The sequence below is a fragment of the Wolffia australiana genome, chromosome 4, assembly GCF_029677425.1.
Source record: "Wolffia australiana isolate 7733 chromosome 4, ASM2967742v1".
NCBI classification, from domain to species: Eukaryota; Viridiplantae; Streptophyta; class Magnoliopsida; order Alismatales; family Araceae; genus Wolffia; species Wolffia australiana.
The window spans coordinates 1,415,077-1,430,114 of record NC_135838.1 but is presented as its reverse complement, the minus strand read 5'-3'; the positions used below and the strand labels follow the sequence as shown (position 1 = coordinate 1,430,114).

General features: G+C 39.9%; 1 protein-coding gene across 1 annotated transcript; it reads left to right on the top strand.

Annotated features, from left to right (window-relative positions):
* The first annotated feature begins 706 nt into the window (after positions 1-706).
* On the top strand, positions 707-14,828 carry LOC144702737 (myosin-12-like). The gene is made up of 40 exons (XM_078574758.1): positions 707-852; positions 1,621-1,711; positions 1,783-1,911; positions 2,159-2,302; positions 2,377-2,522; positions 2,590-2,746; positions 2,826-2,884; positions 2,956-3,115; positions 3,206-3,355; positions 3,424-3,560; positions 3,627-3,773; positions 3,858-3,959; positions 4,024-4,081; positions 4,160-4,261; positions 4,333-4,370; positions 4,451-4,577; positions 4,689-4,859; positions 4,951-5,082; positions 5,159-5,265; positions 5,360-5,420; positions 5,514-5,691; positions 5,782-5,987; positions 6,510-6,629; positions 6,712-6,810; positions 6,885-7,100; positions 7,783-7,922; positions 10,380-10,481; positions 10,549-10,633; positions 10,710-10,781; positions 10,900-11,070; positions 11,146-11,295; positions 11,930-12,154; positions 12,231-12,365; positions 12,446-12,516; positions 12,598-12,697; positions 12,981-13,037; positions 13,871-13,927; positions 14,052-14,132; positions 14,214-14,299; positions 14,579-14,828. The coding sequence occupies exons 2-40, from the start codon at positions 1,709-1,711 to the stop codon at positions 14,730-14,732; spliced, it is 4,635 nt and encodes a 1,544-aa protein (XP_078430884.1). The 5' UTR covers positions 707-852; positions 1,621-1,708; the 3' UTR covers positions 14,733-14,828.
* Positions 14,829-15,038: the final 210 nt, after the last annotated feature.

The window sequence follows — 15,038 nt, the reverse complement described above, 5'->3', positions numbered from 1 at the left end:
TGACGGGTCGGTGACGATTTTCCTGAAAATCCTTGGATGAGTGACGTGACGGTGACGTGACGACCAGTTCGTCACATTACCGTCCATCACGATTCGTCAGCATCCCGTCACGTCCGGGGCGTCACGTCCCGAACGTGCCGTTCCCTTACTAGAGAGAGAAGGGGGGAGAGAGAGAGAGAGAGAGTGAGAGTGAGAGAGAGAGAGAGAGAGAGAAGTCGGAAAGGCGCCGTCCAGACGGATCGGAGGGCCCACGAGGGCCCCCAGTTTCCTGGACGAATCCAATCCGACGGTCACAAATCGCCAACACTTCTCAAAAGAAATTCAAAAAAACACGTAGACAGCCATCCGTTGCTCACCTTTTTGTGGGTCCCCTTCGCCGAAAGTTAACGCCAGTTACACATTTTCCATTAAACCCCACAAACCGTCCTACCACCCTCTACATTATCACCTCAGCACACCACTTATTACAAAAATACTCACCATTCTCCCTGACCGCTTGTTTTAAATTACTATGGAAGAAAAACGATGATTATTAGATTAAAAACATTTTAAAATTTATGTTTGTATCCAAGCTGGTGCGGGTGCGAAAATAAAAAAATATAAAGAATATTGAGCATTTGAATAAATTAGCTGGACTCCAGAAGCCACGTCAGCATCCGACCTGGCATAATTTGGCGGGTACGGCGAGCTGTTAAAACTTCCAATCTCCCTCTTTCTTACTATCTACACTCTGACAAACGTCGCTGCGATCGCTGCCTGTGGCGATCTCCGTTCATTGATCGCCGCTGCTATTTCTAGTTTGTTCTTGATCTGTGGCAACGTAAGTTGAAGATTCTTAGATCCAAATTGAAGGTAATCGATGTGTTATTGATGATCTCCGTCGATGGGTTGTAGTTGAGATGGTGTTATACAGATTTGAATTTTCATGCTCAGTATTTTCTTCTGCTGATTTTGAACTCTGTGCGAATATCCGTCAGCAAGATCTCTGGTTTTATATCTGTCTACGGCGACGTAAGTTTAAGATTCTTTGATTTAAAGTCTAAGGTAATCGATGTGTTATAGATGATCTCCGTCGATGCGTTGTAGTTGAGATGGTGTTAAATAGATTCGAAATTTCATGCTTGTTATGTTATTCTGTTGATTTTGAGCTCGTTGTTACTATCCGTCGATACGATTTCTAGTTTGTTATTGATCTGTGGCAACGTAAGTTGAAGATTCTTCGATCCAAAGTCAAAGGTAATCGATGTGTTATACATGATCTCCGTCGATGCGTTGTACTTGAGACGGTGTTACATAGATTTGAAATTTCATGCTTATTATGTTATTCTGTTGATTTTGAGCTCTGTGCTACTATCCGTCAGCACGATTTTTTATTTTTTGTCGATCCACGGCGACGTAAGCTCAAGAATCTTCGATTTGACCTCCAAGATAATCGATCTTGTTCATCCTATATGTGGTGACGAGGTTGGAGTTCTCTGCGTTGACGTCGAGATGATGTCATATAGATTTGAACTTTCTAAATTAGTATTTCCTTCTGTTGATTTTGAGCTCTCGCTTCATATTTTCTTCTGTCAGGAAGATTTCTAATTTGTTCTCGGTTCTCGGAAATGTAAACCACAGATTCATCTGTTCAAGATCAAAGCTTTCCGCTGACGAGGTTTGAGTTCTACTGTTGGATGATCTTCGTCGTCGAGTAGGCGTCGAGATAATGGTATATAGATTTGAAAGTTCTCGCTTAATATTTTCTTCTCTTAATTTGACCATTGTACTGATATTGATTAGGGAGCTCCGGTGAACATTGTCGTCGGTTCACATGTCTGGGCAGAGCATCCGGAGGTCGCCTGGATCGACGGCGAGGTCACAGAGATCAAAGGCGGCGTCGCCAAAATTCTTGCCACCGATGGAAAGACGGTGAGCGATTCTCCCGGATAATTAACTGACGATTGGTTGCATCCTTAATCTTCTATTGAAACTACACGATTTTCATCTGTGTCGATGAACCCAGAGATTAAAAATCAAGAATTTCTGAATCGTGTGATGATGAAGAGTTTCTTTGGGCGTATTACCGATTGACAGTGATAATCAGTGTTTTAGGCTCGCTTTGCTAGTTATAATCTCATCTAAACATGGAAAATGACAGAATTCTTGTGTATTGCAGATTACGGCAAAGTTGTCAGCAATTTATCCAAAAGATACAGAAGCCCCTCAATCCGGGGTTGATGACATGACGAAGTTAGCCTACCTCCACGAACCAGGAGTTCTTCAGAACCTTGCCTGCCGCTTCTCCCTCAATGAGATTTATGTAATATATCTTCCCTTCCAACATCAAAATAAAATTATTTATGTTCTTAATCCTCTTTATCATCTTCATTTCAGACGTACACAGGAAATATATTGATTGCTGTGAACCCCTTCCAGAGGCTTCCCCACTTGTATGACGCTCATATGATGGATCAATACAAGGGGGCTGCCTTTGGAGAGCTCAGCCCTCACGTCTTTGCCGTTGCAGATGCTTGTTATAGGTCGAGGACAATCTTAGTACCTTTTATGAGAAATAAATCGTCTTCCTTAATGTAATTTGTTGTGCAGGTCAATGTTGAACGACAGAAGTAGCCAGTCCATCTTAGTGAGCGGGGAGAGCGGCGCTGGAAAGACGGAGACGACGAAGATGCTCATGAGGTATCTTGCATTTATGGGAGGAAGATCGGGTACAGAAGGAAGAACAGTTGAGCAACAAGTCTTAGAGGTAGAATTTTTCTTTCGAGAGGAATCCCAAAAAAATACAAGAATAAGATAAATTTCTGAATCACGATACCATCTTGCAGTCGAACCCAGTGCTGGAAGCCTTTGGAAACGCAAAAACCGTGAAGAACAATAACTCCAGGTCTGAAATTCCTTCAACTTCTGACAATCTGAACCTCGAGAACTCACTTTTTATGTTGAATATTATTATAGCCGATTTGGGAAATTCGTGGAGATCCAGTTTGACAAGCAGGGCAAGATTTCTGGGGCGGCGGTGAGGACTTACCTCCTAGAACGTTCGCGGGTCTGCCAGGTTTCTGACCCAGAGAGGAACTACCACTGTTTCTACATGCTCTGCAACGCGCCTCCAGAAGTAAATGAACGACCCAGAACTTAAAGATTACGTACTACAGGTGAAAGATATTATTCCCTCCTGATGACTGGGGAGGAAGTTCTTCTTCAGGATCGCAAGAGGTTCAAAGTGGGGGATCCGAAGGAATTCAAGTACCTAAATCAGACCAACTGCTATGAAGTCGCCAACGTCGACGATTCCAGAGAGTATTTGCTGACAAGAAACGCCATGGATGTTCTTGGGATCCATCCGGAGGAGCAGGTTGATTGCACTTTTCCTTCTTTCGACTGAGGCAATAACGATTCTCACCCTCCGTTTTCCGAGTTCAGGACGCGATTTTCAGGGTGGTCGCCGCCATCCTTCACTTGGGGAACATCGACTTCGTCAAAGGAAATGAGATTGATTCGTCCAGGTTGAAGGATCAAAAGTCGTTCTCGCATCTTAAGACAGCGGCTGAACTGCTCATGTACGTCGATTTCTTCTTTTTAGGGGGCTTATTTATCATGGATGGCAGGTAATTTGATTAATTCAGGTGTGACGGGAAGCAGCTGGAAGCCTCTCTCCTCGAAAGAATCATTGTGACTCCCGATGGAAACATTACTAAGCCACTCGATCCAGAATCGGCGGCTCTTAGTCGAGATGCGATGGCCAAGACCGTATACTCTAGGCTGTTCAACTGGTAATCTTCCTTTGTTAAATAAATGAATACAATTTGTTTCTGTATTTCGAAAACAACTGCAGAAGGGCAATGTCCTAAACTCAGGATCGTGGACAAGATCAATAGCTCAATTGGGCAGGATCCCAGTGCGGAATGTATCATTGGCGTGCTTGATATTTACGGGTTTGAAAGTTTCAAGGTCAACAGGTAAATAATTTCAGAATTTAGCGCAAGACTTCTCATGCTGTCTGATAAAGTTTGTGTCTTACAGCTTTGAGCAGCTTTGCATTAACCTCACAAATGAAAAGCTTCAACAACACTTCAACCAGGTGAGGACCAATTTGTCGTCTTAAGAGGAATTACAAAATATTCAGTACCCTCTTCTAACAAGGCTTCGCGTTTCCCAGCACGTATTTAAAATGGAACAAGAGGAGTATACAAGGGAAGAAATTGATTGGAGTTATGTCGACTTTGTGGATAACCAGGACGTGCTGGATCTAATAGAAAAGGTATAATTCTTTCTTTAAAAAAAATTTTGGGAAAAAATATTATCATGGAGTATATTTCTCCTCCCGATTAGAGACCAGGTGGAATAATAGCGCTCCTCGATGAAGCATGGTATGACCAACGCCTTCTGAAGTGTCTTCATTTAGTACAGAGAATCTGTGAAACCACATCATCGGCCTTTTCTCTTTCAGCATGTTCCCGAAGTCAACTCACGAGACATTCGCCCGGAAACTGTACCAGACCTACAGAGGGCACAATCGATTCAGCAGGCCAAAGCTGGCCCAAACTGCCTTCACCATAAATCATTATGCTGGAGACGTAAGAACATTTAATATCATTAGTCTAATTACTATTTATGCTTTACGCTTAAACTAAAGTAGTTTAAAAATAATAATAATTCGGGGGAAACGTTTGCCATCTTACTTGCAGGTAACTTACCAGGCTGACCAATTCTTGGATAAAAACAAAGATTATGTTATAGCTGAGCATCAAGCGCTTCTTTGCAACTCCATATGTCCGTTTGTTGCAAATCTCTTTCCCTTGATGACGGAAGAGTCCTCTAAGCAGTCAAAGTTCTCCTCCATTGGCACACGATTTAAGGCGAGTGGATCTGTAATAAACAGTAGTAAATTAAAAGACAACCCTGTCAACCAAATACCCCGGGGCTATTTTCATTTTTTTGAAATTACAGCAACAGCTGCAATCTCTCATGGAGACTCTCAGCACGACTGAGCCACACTATATCAGATGTGTGAAGCCCAACTCCCTTCTCAGACCTGGCATTTTTGAGAACTTCAACGTCCTCAGTCAGCTGAGATGTGGAGTAAGTAACGCAAAACTGTGATTTTTCAAAAAAAAATCGTCTTCTTGATTTCAGAATTTTCTCAATGTGGTGAAAGGGTGTTCTTGAGGCAATTAGGATAAGCTGTGCTGGTTATCCCACGAAAAGAAGATTTGACGAGTTCCTTGATCGTTTTGGTATGCTTGCGCCAGATGTTTTTGATGGGTACATTCATTCTGCATAATCCAATCATAAACTTTTTCATTGTCCTCATTGTTTATGGACATAACATGTTGATATTTTATGTGGAAAAAACCAGTGCTGATGAGAAGAGTGCATGTGCGGCCATCTGCAGCAGAATGGGCTTGAAAGGGTTTCAAGTAATGAGCCATGATAGTGAAAATTCATTCGAGAGGAAAATAATTTATAATTCATTTTGAAGTAATGAATTTTGATGGAAATATTGAATCCAGATTGGGAAATCAAAAGTGTTCCTCAGGGCTGGACAGATGGCTGAGCTAGATGCTCGAAGGATTGAGATCCTGGCCAATGGTGCTAGAGTGATACAGAGACAGATCCGGACGCATCTGACGAGGAAACACTTTATCATTCTGAAGAAGGCTGCGTTGCAGTTCCAGAAACTTCGGAGGGGTTTATCTCTCATCCATAAGCAGATTCAATTATGAGAATTTCATCATGATGGTTGCAACTCTATTTTTGTCTTTTTTTTATTTCCTCCAGCTGTGATTGCAAGGAGGCTCTATGAACAGATGAGGCGTGAAGATGCTTCCATCAAAATACAGAAGAACTGGCGTTCTTACAGGGCAAGGAAGGCTTATTCCGATATCCATGCATCAGCCATCGTCGTACAGACAGGATTACGGTTCATGGCAGCTCGGGATGAGTACAGATTCCGAAGGAGGTCAAAGGCAGCTATTGTTATTGAGGTTTGTTTTCTCATTTTTTCTCAAAATTGATTTTAAGGATAACTTTTTAGATTTTCTTGCCCTCAATTCTAATATTGTTGAGAAGATATCCTGTCATTGAGGAATATTTTGTATTGGCGGAGTATCTTCCTCATAATAATAGATTCTTAAAATGAATTTTCAATAATCTGAGTTGGTCTTGAATTTATTTTCTTAAATTTTATTTAATAGTTTACATTTTGATTCTGTGACTCCCAACATTTTGGTGCAAAAACGTTCACTACACCATGATTAAACACCGACAAAACTTAGATGATGAAAAATAGCGAGGAGACTTTTTAGCCCAACCTTACCATTTTGATTTAACGATTCTTTAGTGCTTACATTAATAATCTCAGGTTGATTTTTTTTATCATGCCTGTGGATTCCTGAAATACCTCTTTAATAATTTATGGTCGCTCAAAAAATATTCTTAAAACACATAATTACAGAAGTTGTTGTTTGCTCTCAATCAAGAATCTCTTGTATTACCGTTTTTCTCAGACTTTCTGGCGGAGGTATGAAGCCCAGATATCATACAAGCAACAGAAACAAGCTACACTAACGCTGCAGTGTCTCTGGAGGGGTCGGCTGGCAAGGAGGGAGCTAAGAAAGCTCAAGATGGTGAGTTTATGAATATAAAATATCATGTAACTTCCATTCAATTCAAATATTCTCCATGTTGATCATCTCTGTAAAATTCCAGGCTGCCAGAGAGACTGGTGCTCTCAAGGAAGCCAAGGATAGGCTGGAAAAGAAGGTTGAAGAACTCACCTGGCGACTAGAACTTGAGAAACATATGAGAGTGAGTCAAGCACCATCTTGCTTATATTTTATCAACTATAGTGTTTTCTGACTTACGACTTTCTTCTTGTTCAGATTGACCTAGAGGAAGCGCATGATCAAGAAATCTCACGCTTGAAATGCTCATTGCAAGAGATGGGAGAGCAGCTAGAAGAGGCCAAGACTGCCGTCATTCAAGAAAGAGAGGCCGCGAGAAGAGCAATCGAAGAGGCACCTCCGGTGGTTAAAGAAGTGCCTGTTGTTGACGAGGCCTTGTTGAAGTCGCTAACGAACCGGAGTCTTGAACTTGAGGTACTTTGTCTTTCTCTTTTCCTCTCACAAAATTAGGGATGGGAAGTTTGGCTTGTTCGTTCGCGAATACACAGACCAGTAAACAGGAACATGGTCATATATGTTGAACATGTTCGTAGGTTTAGCGCAAACACAACCACAAACATGTATTTTGGACATGAACACAGATGACTAACCACCCCCAACACGTGTTCATTCTTTGGTCTAGTTTTTTTGTTGGCAAACAATGAACTTTCCTCAAAGTGCACAATCGCCTGGGATGGGATGTAGGTTTGTTCAGGGTGGTTTTCCTCCTCGTTCCATACCACATTTTATTTGGATTCTCCAAAACTATCCCCTCCAGGAACCGTCCCACCCTCCCAGCCACATCAATTTAGTAGTCAAACTCTTAAGAAAATGTTGAGAAATTTTAGGACAGAAAATTCCAGAAAAAAATGGCAAAAGGGAACTTTCTTCCATTCCTCATTGGACGTCCGACGATGAGGACATTTTGATCTGGGGACAAAAAAATCATCCTCTTTTTTCTCCAGTGGACAAATTTCCGTCTCGTTTGATGTCTGAGGCCCTGGATGGGATGCTTTTTTCATCCAGGGACGAAAAATTGCCCCTTCCGTATCTGCGTAATCTAACTTCCCATCTCTACACAAGGCCTACTCTTTTTAATGATTATTGGAATTTACAGGAAGAATTGAACGGTTTTAAGCTCAAATGCGAGGAGTTTGAGAGAAAGTACTCCGAGGTGCAAAGACAGAATGATTCTCTGATCAAGGAGGCAGAAGAATCACAGCTTAAGTTGGTTCAAATACAGGAAATGTTTTCCCAGTTAAGCTCGTTATCTCTCTGTCTCGACCTCTCTCTTTCATCCATGCTCATCATTTTAATATGATTATGTTTCTCTCTGTTCCATGCTCTCCCTTTCACATGATTTTCCATCTGCATCCTATATTGCATTCTTTATTTCAAATGGTCTTATGTCTCTCTTCCCATCTCTTTCCCATTCTCGTCCTTTCAAATAATCTTCTATCTCTCTCCCACTCTTTCCCATGTCCTCCGTTTCATATGAGCTTCGGCCTCCCTCACCATCTCTATCCCATGAAATTACATTAAAGTGATCTTGTATCACTCTCTTCCTCCCAATCGCATGCTCTCCCTTATATATTGTCTTCTGTCTCTGTCTCTATCTCTCTCTCTATCCCATGAAATTTCATTCAAATGATCATCTGTCACTTTCTTACCCTAAATCGCATGATAGTCATTCCAAAACATTAGATTCAAGCACTTACCAACTGTGCTAAAAGCTACAGCTGATAGCAAGGGTGCCACTTTTCATCCTTAAGCAGGATGTAGTTCTTGAATACAAATGATGTTCTGTCTATATTTGTCTCTCTCTCTATCTCATGCTTTTCCTTTTGTATGATTTCATGTTTCATCCCTACCTGATGCTTTTCTTTTGAAAGTGTCTTTCCCATCGCTGTCCAATGCTTTCCCTTTTGCATGATCTAATGTCTCTCCCTCTCCATCCCATGCTCTTTCTTCCTTCTAAATGATCCATTATCTTCTTTTACTTATGATCTTCGGTCTCTATCTATCTATTCATCACTCCCTTCTATATCATGTTTTTCCATTCATATGATCTTCTGTTTCACAAGTTCAAACTCTTCCATAGTCCACTTTTACATACAATCCTCCGTCTCTGCCTCCCCTCTCTTCCATAATTCTCCTTTTCATATGATCTTCTGTCTCATCCTCTCTCCCAGTATCCTCAATTTTTTTTTCTCTCTCTCTCTCTGTCATGCTCTTTATTTTCATATAATCTCCCTTCTCTCTCTCTTTAATGATATTCCCTTTCATATAATCTCCCTCTCTCTCTCTTTAATGATACTCCCTTTCATATAATCTCATCTCTCTGTCTTTCATTCTTTCCAGTTTCACATAATCTCCGCTCTCTGTTTCATGCTCTTCGGTCTCATATAGTCTCCTATCACTCTCTTTCATGCTCTTTTGGTTCATATAATCTCATCTCTCTCTTTCATGCTCTTTTGGTTCATATAATCTCATCTCTCTCTTTCATGCTCTTTTGGTTCATATAATCTCATCTCTCTCTCTTTCATGCTCTTTTGGTTCATATAATCTCATCTCTCTCTTTCATGCTCTTTTGGTTTCATATAATCTCCTCTCTGTTGTTTTATTCTCTTCAGTTTCATATAGTCTCATCTCTCTTTCTTTCATTCTCTTCGGTTTCATATAATCTCTCTCTCGTAAAGCGTTTCGGCTGTTTTAGTTGTGAAAGGGCTGCGCCGCTTGTCAGCTTCTGACTTCGTCACTTGTTTCATTACCTTTCCCTGGTTGAGGAAGAAGCAGAGAAAAGAAAGCTTTGACCAGTCCGCTCTTCTCAAAATGAGCCGATTGAATGTAGAGATAAATAGGGGCTTATATGCTTATCGCTTTCATATAATATTCTCTCTCTTTCATTCTCGTACATGATCTTTTGGTTCATATAATCTAATTTCTCACTTTTTAATGTTTTTTTGGTTTCATATAATCACCTCTCTGTCTCTCATCCTCTTTGGTTTCATATAATCACGTCTCTGTCTCTCATCCTCTTTGGTTTCATTTAATCTCCTCTCTCTTTCTTTTATGCTCTTTGGTTTCATTTAATCTCCTATCTCTCTCTTTTATGCTCTTTGGTTTTATTTAATATCCTATCTCTCTCTTTTATGCTCTTTGGTTTCATTTAATCTCTTATCTCTCTATTTTATGCTCTTTGGTTTCATTTAATCTCTTATCTCTCTTTTTTATGCTCTTTGTTTTCGTTTAATCTCTTATCTCTCTCTTTTATGCTCTTTGGTTTCATTTAATCTCTTATCTCTCTCTTCTATGCCCTTTGGTTTCATTTAATCTCCTCTCTCTCCTACTGTATTTCATGTTCTTCAGTTTCTAGAATAGTTTCTCTCTTCACTTTCTTTCATGCTCGTCAGTTTCATAAATATCCAACCTCTCTCTCGTGCTCTTCGGTTTCATATAATTTCCCCCTCTCTTTCATGCTCTTCGCTTTCATGCAATCTCCTCTCACTTTCATGCTCTTCAGTTTCATAGAATCTCCTATTTTTCTCATTCTCTCTTTCACCCGCCTCCTCTACATATATGAGTTTTTTGTCGCTCTCTCTTCTCATGCTCTTCATTTTCTTTCAAGATCTCTCTCTCTCCCGCCCTCTCTATCTCTTTTCTCTCTCTCTCTCTCTCCCCTTACCCCTCTTAAGTATCTGTCCTTAAATGCAGGCTAGAATCCAATCTCTCTGATTTGAAAGTTGAGAACCAGGTCCTACGCCAGCAGACTTTAATCACCGCAACAAACGACAACCTCACTTCTGAGACGAGCAGGTAAGTGGAACTTTTTTGCACAAATATTACCTTTGTGCATTTCCTTACTTCTTCATTGAATGTTCAGGCCCAAGTTTGAGGACACAGTATTTGACCAAGGAGCAACTCCAGAGATATCTAAAGCTGACCTGGTCTGGACAACGTTGACCCAGGTGAGCATCTTATCAAGTTTTCAGCTTCTCTAGATCGCACTGAAGCCTGTTTCACCCAATTTTAATATTGTAATAGCCCAAGGAGTTGTCGGCGGACCTGCAGTTGACTGCTCTTAGTAGACAAAAGTCATTAAACGACAAGCAACAGGTTTTCTTTCTATTCAAATAAACTTTTTTTACTATTTGCGCAAAAAAATAAACATTATTTTCTAGAGATCTATTTAATTTTCCCTCCTAAGTATAAAAATTTTGCCGTGTTTCAAAAGGAAAACCATGATGCTCTAATCAAGTGCCTAGCGGAGGAAAAGCAATTTGACAAGAAAATGCCAACATCTGCTTGCATTGTCTACAAATCGTTGATCCACTGGCGATCATTTGAAGCAGAGAAGACCAGCATATTTGATCGCATTATCCATACGATAAGATCATCCATTGAGGTAATGATATTTTTTTTCCAAAATATTCTGAAGAACTATAATTTATAAACTCTATCAACCTCTCTGTTTTTCCAGGAGAATCAAGACAAAATGGCTGAGCTCTCTTATTGGCTTTCAACTTCAGCGACCCTTCTCTTCTTGGTGCAGAACACAATTAAAGCTAATCCAAGCTCCAAGAAAAATGTCTCTAGAATGAGTTCATCTCCTTTCGGAAGAATCTCAACGGTCAGTATTCTCTCTTAAAAAATATTCTATAATTTATTTATTTATCCGATGAAGCTGATTCCTATTTAGTCATTTCTAATTATTTAAATATTTCTTCTGCATCTATCATAAGATTAAATTACGCGTGGGTAGACATTTTAAGTTGGATATATATAAAAGGCCCGTGCATCTTGAGAGAGGAAGTAGAATTTTATTTGGGGTTCATGTATTTTCATCATATATACGTTGAGCAACTATTAAAGCAACCCAATTTTGTTTCAAGTTCTTGTTTTTGAAACACTCTGAGGAGAAGGAATTGCCGTTAACTTTAAATTTATTGTCGGTGTTTGACTGCCTAAAATGCTATCCACAACTTAGATGAGGTCATTTAAAAATATTAGAGCAACGACAAAAATCATGAACTGACTGATGTATTTATACATCAAGAGCATCTATTTCTGATGAGATTTTTTTATTCAAAGGAAGCATCAGAAAAATTTCTGGCTGATAACACATTATAAAAACACAAACTGATTATGTCATCAAGATAAGATTACGGTTTACGAGTGCTGAAATTTAATTTCACTGACAACTTATGCTAACCGTCATTTTTTATTTTAAATTTTTATATAATGAAAAAAATGAACGGCTACAGAGAGCACTTCCAACACCTCCAACCATCGAAGGAAGTATCTTCTCTGGCGGTTACAGCGGCCTGGCCGGCTCCGGCGCTTCTGACGTCAGCTGCCCGAGAGTGGAGCCTAAGTTTCCCGCCCTTCTCTTCAAGCAACAACTCACAGCTTGTGTGGAGAAAACATACGGCATGATTAGAGACTCCCTGAAGAAGGAGATCTCCACTTTCTTGAACCTCTGCATCCAGGTTTCCCCTGTCCTAAAAAAAGTTATTTTCTTGAAATATTCTTAAATTTCTCTAAAATTTTGATCAAATATTACAGCCGCCACGGTCTGTGAGATCAATGCTGATGCGGGGATCTTCCAAGAGAGCTCAAGCCAAGCAAGTTTCCACCGTACACTGGCGGTGCATCGTCAAATGCATGGATCGTTTCTTAGAGTTGATGAAATCTAATAGCGTAAGAAAGAATATTATATTAACGAGCATTTTAAATATCAAAAAATAAATTTTATATATTTATTGCATGGTCTTTGGCAGGTCCCTGCTGTGATCATTCGGAAGGCGTTCAGCCAGGTGTTCTCATTCATCAACGTGCAGCTCTTTAACAGGTGGTGTATTTTTTAGTAATCAATTATTATGATTATTTATTTAATTTTACTTATAAAATAGGCTTTATATTTCGTTTATAGTCTTCTCCTGCGGCGAGAGTGCTGTTCGTTGAGCAACGCAGAGTATGTGAAGGCTGGTCTCCATGACCTCGAAGAAATGTGCTCCAGAGTCACAGTGGAGGTATATTTAAATATATTCAAACTTCAGTTCTTAATTAATGCCTATATAATTAGCCTTAGCCATAAGATAGTATTGGCTGTGTGAAGGGGGGCCATGAGAGTAGTGATAAAATTTTGCCAACAATAATTTTGAGAAAAATTATAACATTTGGATATTATTAATAATGATGATAGTAGTCGGATTAAACCAGTTTTGACTGGCACTTTTGTTTGGTAAAGTCGAATGCGATTAAATGCATAAAAAACTGAAGTTGGATCAATTTTGATAAAGCTTTGCGCTGCAGTTTGCAGGGTCTTCCTGGGATGAGCTTCATCACATAAGACAAGCAGTTAACTTCCTGGTAACCAGCTAATCCCTCTCTGTCTTATCTCTCTCTCTTCTTCGCTATCTATTTCTCTGTATCTGTATGTCTTTCTCTCTCTCTTCTCTTCTCGACATCTACATCTGTCCATCTCTCCCTCCCTCGCTCGCTCTCACCTCAATCTCTCTCTCTCTCTCCCCTCTCTCTCCCCTCTCTCTCTCCTCTCTCTCTCCCCTCTCTCTCTCCTCTCTCTCTCCCCTCTCTCTCTCCTCTCTCTCTCTTCCCTCTCTCTCCCCTCTCTCTGTCCCCTCTCTCTCTCCCCTCTCTCTCTCTCCCCTCTCTCTCTCTCCTCTCTCTCTCCTCCCTCTCTCTCCCCTTTGCTCTCTCTTTCTCTCTCTCTCCCCTCTCTCTCTCTCTCCTCCCTCTCTCTCTCCCCTTCTCTCCCCTCTCTCTCTCTATATATATATATATATATCTTTACCTATCTATCTATCTATATCTCTCTCTATCTATCTCTCCCAGTATTTATCTATCTATCTATCTATCTACCTCTGTCTGTCTCCTGCTCTCTTCCGCTGTCCTCTCTCTTTCTCTCTCCATCGATCTACCTCTGTCTGTCTCCTGCTCTCGTCCACTGTCCTCTCTCTTTCTCTCTCTATCTATCTACCTCTCTCTGTCTCGTGCTCTCTTCCGTTGTCCTCTCTCTCGCTTTTATCTCTCTTTCTCTGGCCTATCTCTCTCATTTTATATCTCTTTCTCTGTCCTATCTCTCTCTCCTTTTTATTTGTCTCTATTTCTCTCTTCTTCCATCTCACCCACCCTTCCTCTCCGTTCAAACGTTGACGCTTCATTGTTCCGTTCTAATTTGACAGGTTCTTCACCAGAAATCCCACATGTCATTGGACGAGATCCGGAAAGAACTCTGCCCGGTAGGCCAAAGAAAAATTTAATAATCAGAAATTTCTCTCTCTAAATTTTTTTATTCCTCTGCTGACCCAGAAATAAGATCTCATCTTTGTCTCCTATCTATTCATTTATAATTTTCTTCTCTAGGCTTTGAGTATTCCCCAGATCTACCGCATCGGAACGATGTTCTGGGACGATAAATACGGAACTCAGGGTTTACCCCAAGATGTAAGTAGAACACCCACAATTTTTATCCAAGTCAATGATGAATTTGAAAAAATAGTCCAATATATCTGCAAATATTTACAGATAATCAAGGAAATGAAAGCACTGATGACAGATGAATCATCGCATTCCATTGCAAACCATTCTTTCTTGTTAGACGACAATTCCAGGTAATGATTTACTTGCCACTCGATCATACATATATGTATGATCGAGTTTTTTAAAAGGTTTTCTCATCTATGTGGAGATTTTTAAAAGGTTTTCTCATTCATATAGTATAATTAGCTTCAGGTCGATTGCCGATCTCGGGTGATCATCCCTCTTTTCAGAAAAAGATATTTTTTTCACTCAAAAAAATTTTTTAGTCAATTTTTCAAATATTGGTTAATGACCTGTATTTATTATTTTCAACTATGATTAAAAAAATTAACTGAAGTATATGTTTTCAGCATACCATTTTCTCTAGATGACATGTCCCAGATTGGGACAGACGTCGATCTCAATGAGGTAGAACCACCCCCTCTCCTGCGCCAGAACTCGGACTTCCATTTCCTCGTTCAAAGGTCATCTGATAACTCAACACATCTCGGTCAATATAGTTAAGCGAAACGACGGCGCTGTCGATTTAATTTATTTTCTCAGTTTTGGGTGGAACTCATAAATATTGTTTCTATAAATTAAATATTTTTTAAGATTTAATCATGATACGCATGATTTTACTTTATGAAATATATACTGAAAATGAGTTCATAAATGTTCGTCATTAATGGTGGTTTATTTAATGTTGATGAATAATCAGAAATGATTTGGTGGTAATATCATATCTTGGTCATATATGTCCATCAGAAATCAGTGAGCTCTTCGTGAAATTACTGGCAAATGTGTGTTTTATTAAGAAAAGAAGTTTAA

Bases quoted from the DNA above. Each gene is read 5' to 3' on its own strand.
- LOC144702737 (XM_078574758.1), top strand. The intron at 4,371-4,450 runs GTATGACCAACG...TTTCTCTTTCAG, and splicing joins GCGCTCCTCGATGAAGCATG to CATGTTCCCGAAGTCAACTC. The intron at 14,133-14,213 runs GTAAGTAGAACA...AAATATTTACAG, and splicing joins CTCAGGGTTTACCCCAAGAT to ATAATCAAGGAAATGAAAGC.